The sequence below is a fragment of the Aristolochia californica genome, unplaced genomic scaffold, assembly GCF_029961685.1.
Source record: "Aristolochia californica isolate CCGP_79_NKW_82.1479 unplaced genomic scaffold, dmAriCali1.0.hap1 SCAF_14, whole genome shotgun sequence".
NCBI classification, from domain to species: domain Eukaryota; kingdom Viridiplantae; phylum Streptophyta; class Magnoliopsida; order Piperales; family Aristolochiaceae; genus Aristolochia; species Aristolochia californica.
In genome coordinates this window covers 4,121,856-4,129,343 of record NW_027181815.1, presented here as the reverse complement: position 1 = coordinate 4,129,343, position 7,488 = coordinate 4,121,856, and the positions used below count along the sequence as shown (strand labels likewise).

General features: G+C 34.5%; 1 protein-coding gene across 1 annotated transcript; it reads right to left on the bottom strand.

The window, feature by feature from the left end:
- LOC137950715 (uncharacterized) lies at positions 1-7,271 on the bottom strand. The gene is made up of 3 exons (XM_068797318.1): positions 7,076-7,271; positions 6,788-6,925; positions 1-269 (listed from the first exon to the last, which is right to left on the bottom strand). Exons 1-3 carry the CDS (start codon positions 7,164-7,166, stop codon positions 253-255), a joined length of 246 nt encoding a protein of 81 aa, XP_068653419.1. The 5' UTR covers positions 7,167-7,271; the 3' UTR covers positions 1-252.
- Between the last annotated feature and the right edge of the window lie 217 nt (positions 7,272-7,488).

Genomic DNA, 7,488 nt, shown 5'->3' with positions numbered 1-7,488 from the left:
TTGTTGAATTCAACGAACTTTTTGCTTCATAAATAACGAGAATGAAATTCAACAAACTTGTCATCCATCTCCTTTAAACTTTTAAGCGACAAATTTATTTGTGAACTGCAAATTCGAAAACCTTAACACTGCAGTAACAATGATAAACGATTCAAAGAGAAGATCCTACAACACTTCACAGAAGGAAGACATGAGCTAAAAACAGCTTGTTGTTTTGGGTGACAACTTCTTGCAGTTCTCGGCTACAACCCTCTAGTCTTCACCATCAACTACAATAAGAGAACATTTTTTTTATCAAAATACAAATATGCTTCTTAGAACAATGAAAATTAACCAAATTTATCTCAAATAATCTAATACAAAAGCAATTTGCTAATTCATTTGATGCACAAAACTTCAACAGACATCCTGACAAGTCCTTCCCACTTAAGAGAAGGTCGCTGGCTAAAGGCAAGGTCCACTAAGCCAGTAACTACTGGCTGTTGAGAGGGAATCTCAACTACGGAGGCCAGGTTCAGAGAGTTCCTGACCGAGCAAGGTCCAGAAATGAAAAACCACAGTCAAGGCAACAATGGACTTTTGCATTTGAAGCTACAAGCAAAGAAGATGAAGAAGAAGAAAAAGAAGAGAAATTTTCTTTATCCTTTCCATTTAGTCTTTCTTCTTACCCAACATTTTTGTTTTGTCTGTGTTTGCATTATCATAACCTGTTCCCATATTGCAAATTATTCATTTTCAAAAAGATCTTTGAATTTACTTTCCAACTCAATGTTTTTTTTGTCAATTAGAGTTTTTTACAAAGAGAAATCGACACCTGAAGCGGCAAAGGTCAGACAGTAGGAAGATTAAAGTAGCAGCAGAAAACTTCATTTTGCAAGACGTTTTGTGCCATATAGAAGGAGAACTTATTTAGAGAATTATATTTCAAAAGAAAGTTATGTGAATCTATTTTCTAACCCAACAAACATTTTTTCAATCTTATTTTTCTATAAAGAGATATCAACATTGGAAGAATCAAGGTCATGCTACTAGCCTGCTCCATGTGGAAATGTGAAATTTAAGTCAATTTTTTCCTTCTCTTTTTTGGGTTGCTAATTTGGTTTGACCAAGCTCCTTTTTTTTTTTTTTTTTGAAACTTAAAGTTATGATCTTTCCTTCTTTAGGAGTTTCTTTTTTTTTTTCTAGTTTCCTCATTCTAGAATTTATTTCTTGAAAATTTTCTTTCCAAATTGGTGATGATGTGTTAAAAAACAAATGTTTTACATGAGAATTCTATTTTCTAGAAAGTTTCTATTATTATGTTCAATTTTGAACCTTTCCTTTTTGGAGATTTTTTAAAAGTTTCCTCAATCATACATGTTCATAGTGGAAATATGTTTTATCTCCCTCTTGAGTCAAACTTGGTAACTTTTAATCCATCAATTGATCTAACAACACCTCCTTATTTGGAAGTATGAAGAGTTGTATTGCGCACAATCTTCCATTTGAAGTATGAGAGCTGCTATCTTTTTTTTTTTTCACATCCTTATTTTGTCAAAGTACTTTCTTCAATTTATTTTTTAAAATCACTTCAAAGCAATTCCTACAAACCCACTACTTGCAAAGGTCAAGAGTGCGCTTAAAATCCAGCTTAATTCAATTATTTTATTCTTTTACCCAAGTGGTATTTTGAGCCACTCCTAAAAAGTGTGTAAACACTTTTCATTGCCCTAAAATGGGTTGGACCACCTTTAAATTTAAGCAGCCATTTCAACCTAGAGTTGGAGTTTTGTCATTGGCCTAGGGGTGATCTTTCTGCTCTTACCATTATTTGTGCAAACTGGGTCTCTTGCCAAAAAAACAAAGAGATCCCCAACTTGAGGGAGAGAAGTAGAAAAAGAAGTACAAGCATAAGGTAACAAGTAATGAGGGATTCCACAAAATTGTCGTAACCAAATTTTATATAATCAGAATATCCAAGTAAGATGGCGAAAAAAGATGAAGAAGTAAGATGTGAACAAAAGCAAGATGAATCAAAGCAATCAAAATTTCTTCTTCATGCCATACAAGATCTATGACCATGATTTTTTGGAAGCTGAAGTTACAAACATTAGCTTGAGGGGGAGTGTTAAAAGTCACTCAAATGTTTAGGGTGTCATTATGGTAAATATGACAGCTCTCCAACAAAAGGTAGCATGACTTTATAATTATACATGTTGGTGTATGTCTCTTTGTGTCTTCTTTTGAGAGATGCAACCCTAAAATATTAATGACATTGTATACATCACTTTACAACTATAAATAAGACTTAAGGGGCGTGAAGAAGAGCATCACGTTTTAACCTCTCTTTTCTCTAGTTCCTTAATTGTGATTAATCTCTCCTCGCTCTTTTCCTTCCCTCATGTTCTCCTCTTCCTTCCCTCATGTTCTCCTCTTCCTCAAGCACACCCATCGTATAAAACTTAATAGACAAAATGACAAACAATGACAATTTAACAACTGGGCTGAACGTCTCATCATAGTCTTTAAGTCGTGTTGTTGATCATGACAAGCTTTATACCACTTGAGTGATCCATTCAAATTGTAGAAATTTGAAGAAGAAGAAAAAGAAGAAAAAGAATAGAAATTTTCTTTATCCTTTCCATTTAGTCTTTCTTCTTACCCAACATTTTTGTTTTGTCTGTGTATGCATTATCATAACCCGTTTCCATATTGCAAATTATTCATTTTCAAAAAGATCTTTGAATTTACTTTCCAACTCAATGTTTTTTTTGTCAATTAGAGTTTTTTACAAAGAGAAATCAACACCTGAAGCGACAAAGGTCAGACAGTAGGAAGATTAAAGTAGCAGCAGAAAACTTCATTTTGCAAGACGTTTTGTGCCATATAGAAGGAGAACTTATTTAGAGAATTATATTTCAAAAGAAAGTTATGTGAGTCTATTTTCTAACCCAACAAACCTTTTCTCAATCTTATTTTTCTATAAAGAGATATCAATATTGGAAGAATCAAAGGTCATGCTGCTAGCCTGCTCCATGTGGAAATGTGAAATTTAAGTCAATTTTTTCCTTCTCTTTTTTGGGTTGCTAATTTGGTTTGACCAAGTTCCTTTTTTTTTTTTTTTGAAACTTAAAAGTTAGGATCTTTCCTTCTTTAGGAGTATTTTTTTTTTTTTTGGTTCTACATTAACTTATCAAGAGAAGTCCTTCTCTTTCCGTCTTCTTCTACTTGCATGAGTTTAATTTCCAACTCTGAAATTTCTAGAGTAGAAAGTCTAGTTTCCTCATTCTAAATTCCAAATATATTTGTCTTAAATCTCCCTTATTCTAGAATTTATTTCTTGAAAATTTTATTTCCAAAGTGGTGATGATGTGTTAAAAACAAATGTTTTACATGAGAATTCTGTTTTTGAGAAAGTTTCTGTTATTATGTTCAATTTTGAAGCTTTCCTTTTTAGAGATTTTTTTAAAGTTTCTTTAATCATACATGTTCATAGTGGAAATATGTTTTATCTCCCTCTTGAGTCAAACTTGGTTACTTTTCATCCATCTATTGGTCTAAAAACACCTCCTTATTTGGCAGTATGAAGAGTTGTATTGCACACAATCTTCCATTTGAAGTATGAGAACTGCTATCTATTTTTTTCACATCCTTATTTCGTCAAAGTACTTTCTTCAATTTATATTTTAAAATTACTTCAAAGCAATTCCTACAGACCCACTACTTGCAAAGGTCAAGAGTGCGCTTAAAATCCAGCTTAATTCAATTATTTTATTCTTTTACCCAAGTGGTATTTTGAGCCACTCCTAAAAAGTGAGTAAACTCTTTTCATTGCCCTAAAATGGGTTGGACCACCTTTAAATTTAAGCAGCCATTTCAACCTAGAGTTGGAGTTTTGTCATTGGCCTAGGGGTGATTTTTCTTCTCTTACCATTATTTGTGCAAACTGGGTCTCTTGACAAAAAAACAAAGAGATCCCCAACTTGAGGGAGAGAAGTAGAAGAAGAAGTACAAGCATAAGGTAACAAGTAATGAAGGATTCCACAAAATTGTGGTAACCAAATTTTATATAATCAGAATATCCAAGTAAGATGGCGAAAAAAGATGAAGAAGTAAGATGCGAACAAAAGCAAGATGAATCAAAGCAATCAAAATTTCTTTTTCATGGCATACAAGATCTATGACCATGATTTTTTGCAAGCTGAAGTTACAAACATTAGCTTGAGGGGGAGTGTTAAAAGTCACTCAAATGTTTAGGGTGTCATTATGGTAAATATGACAGCTCTCCAACAAAAGGTGGCATGACTTTATAATTATACATGTTGGTGTATGTCTCCTTGTGTCTTTTTTTCTTTTGAGAGATGCAACCCTAAAAACATTAATGACATTGTATACATCACTTTACAACTATAAATAAGACTTAAGGGGCATGAAGAAGAGCATCACGTTTTAACCTCTTTTCTCTAGTTCCTTAATTGTGATTTATCTCTCCTCTCTCTTCTCTTTTCCATCTCTCATGTTCTCCTCTTCCTCAAGCACACCCATCTTATAAAACTTAATAGACAAAATGACGAATAATGACAATTTAACAACTGGGCTGAACGTCTCATCATAGTCTTAAGTCGTGTTGTTGATTATATCCCTTTCCCACATGACAAGCTTTATACCACTTGAGGGATCCATTCAAATTGTACTTCACCTTGTCATTTACAACCACCCACATTCTTGTTTGAAGGTTGTTCAACAATTAAACTTTACCACCAAGGTCTTTAGACAGTAAAATAGTGTTCAATCCAACTGATAATCCAGAAACAATGAGCAATGCTTCATAATTGATACATAAATTATATCTCATAACAATCATCTTAACAATCATCTTCAAAACCTTGTTCCAACTTTGTTAGCAATGGAAATAAATCTAGATTGGTCGAGATTGGGGGGGGGGGGGGGCGGGGGTTAGTGTGAAATCCTGGGTTCAACTCTCACCAGCATAAGGGGTTTCAGCATTTAGAACAAAAAAAAAAATCCACATTCATTCTCTTATTCCATTTACTAGTTTCATAATTATAAAACCAAGCCTCAACTATTCCCACGCATGTCATTTTTGGATTTACCTCAGTTGATCAAGCAATACTGCCACCACTCCTACAAGTATACAATCAGCAATATTGAGTATGCCAAAATCTATGGCAATTTAAACAATTCTCTTCTTTGCTAAACTATTGTACCTACTTCTAAGCAGGTCATATCAGGTACAGTATTACCATACACCAATGCTTGTTTGCTAAACTGAAAGTATTAGGTACTACATCAGGTACACACTTACCATATCATATTAGGTACAAAATTTGCTTCCTGGAATCTGGTATCCATTACCTAAAACATGATATGTATCAGCAATACGGCAAATTATGATCAACTCTTGTTTGACCACCTATTGTTTCGTAAAATTAGGTACAATATCAGGCACCCAAATTTCTCTACCCTATTTAGTACACAGGGGCCTTCCGAAAATTGAGAATGCATTGCCTAATATGTTTCACGTGTCAGGAATGAGACAAATCATGCCGAACTCTCAGCAGGGTTGGACAACAAGTATTAAGTACTGTATCAGGTACCCAAATTCCTGAACATATTAGGTACACAATGACCTACCCAATAAGCTAGTATCAGTGATAAGACAAATCATGCTCCCATGTGTCCTCCTGCAGTCATCTCAATTATCTTTACTAGTTTTATCACATAATCATCCTAACATTTCATTCCTTCCAACCACATCTTTGTAGGTTATATCTTCACTGCCCAAAAGTGCTTCATGACACAATCTTGCCTCCTTTGTGCTTACCATGCATCTATAACATAAAAATCTTAACTTCCAATCTCCAATTTAGCCGTCAATAAAAATGGAAAACACCAAGAATTCCTTCAGCAGAAAAAGTAATACTTTCAAAGCAGTCTTCCATTGTAGAACTGAAGAAACCTTTCTGACAAATTTCTTACTTTCTCTGTAGAATTAGCTGCTGAAATTTTTTCAAAATTGAGCAAACAAATACTTGGTCGGGTAGTCAGTTCAAGAATTCCTTCTGCTAGCATATGCACTTTAAAGAAAGATCAGCTGAACAAAGCCCTCTTATATCAGTGGAAGCCATTAAATAGAGACTAGAACATTGTGGACTAACATCTCAGCTGGACACTGTGCCCGCTTAAAGATGAAACCATCGACCCATGAATCAGAACTAGCTTGCTTTTGAATTTATATGTTAAATAAACTATTTTTTATCCTTGTTAGCAGAAAAGTAAAGGTTAAAACTCAAATCCATGAAGCAAACTTGCTTTTTACTTGTCATGACATTCAGAGCCTAACACTTATATATACGTATTCCTTTTTATGGCAATCCTAGCTTGACGTTTCACAAGTCCATAAATTTTGTCTCACTAGTATATCAACATATGAAAATTAACAGTTAGAAGAAAAAAATTTCATATTCAATATACCCGTTTGATGTTCCAATTAGCATTGAACCTCTGATTGTTTGACGGTTCTTTGTACTAAATTGTGCAATGACAACCTCCAGTCCTTCATATGATTGCTGTCATCCCTACTTCTAATGCATAGCATCATGTTCATTTGAGTGTCGTACTAAAAAAATGAGAATATTATTTCTCTAATTTCCATCATTACCTTCAGCCAGAAAAGACTCATTTGCCAAACAAGCCACCAAATTTCCCCTCTTCCCTCGTTCTATTTAAAAAATAAATGCAAATAAAAGCAAAAAACATCAGACGGTCTTAATAAGGATCCACTTACCGAAGTATCTTCGCTCGTTGGCGGCCTTAGCCTTCTCCAGCATGTTATCGAGATCTACCTGCAGCTGCGCATCCCATTTCACTAACTGATTCGTGAAAATTGCCCCAAGGCCCATGCCTAGTAAATGCTCCCAAGGGTCTGAAAAAACCAAATTCCGCCGAGTAGAGTAAAACAGAACACAGAAACGTTACCGAGATGAACGAAAGAAAAAAAAAAAAAAAAAAAACGGATCTCTTTCAGTGCGTATTGTTTTTTCCCTTTTCTAACCAATCGGGAAAGAAATCGTACGTCTCGTGAGGGGTAGCTTCCGGAGGGCATTAGAATACATTTGGGTGCCCAAACCCAACGGAGCGCCGATGAAGGTCGCACTCGCCGGCATCGCTTCACTTCCCTTCGCGTCTCGCCTATTTGCGCTCGGTTCTCAGCCGAGGCCGAGTGTGGCCTCTAGCACCAGATTTCAGATGATACGAAATGGGATGACACATTCGAAACGGCACCGGTAATATTCAAATGGTTTTTCGTATTAGATCAGTTTGTGCTAAAATGTGTATATTTCAGATAAAGAATTTAATTAAGATAAAGTATGAGTAATAATTGAATAGTTTGTAGAATAATAATTTTATAAATTTATGATCTAAGTTTTATAATATAATATAAGGTTTTAATTAGCTATTAACGAGATTAATAACTTGACATAACCT

Coding starts and splice junctions, on each gene's coding strand:
- LOC137950715 (XM_068797318.1), bottom strand. CDS start 7,166: ATGCCGGCGAGTGCGACCTTCATCGGCGCTCCGTTGGGTTTGGGCACC. Junction 6,926..7,075: donor GAAGCTACCCCTCACGAGAC/GTACGATTTCTT, acceptor TGGTTTTTTCAG/ACCCTTGGGAGCATTTACTA.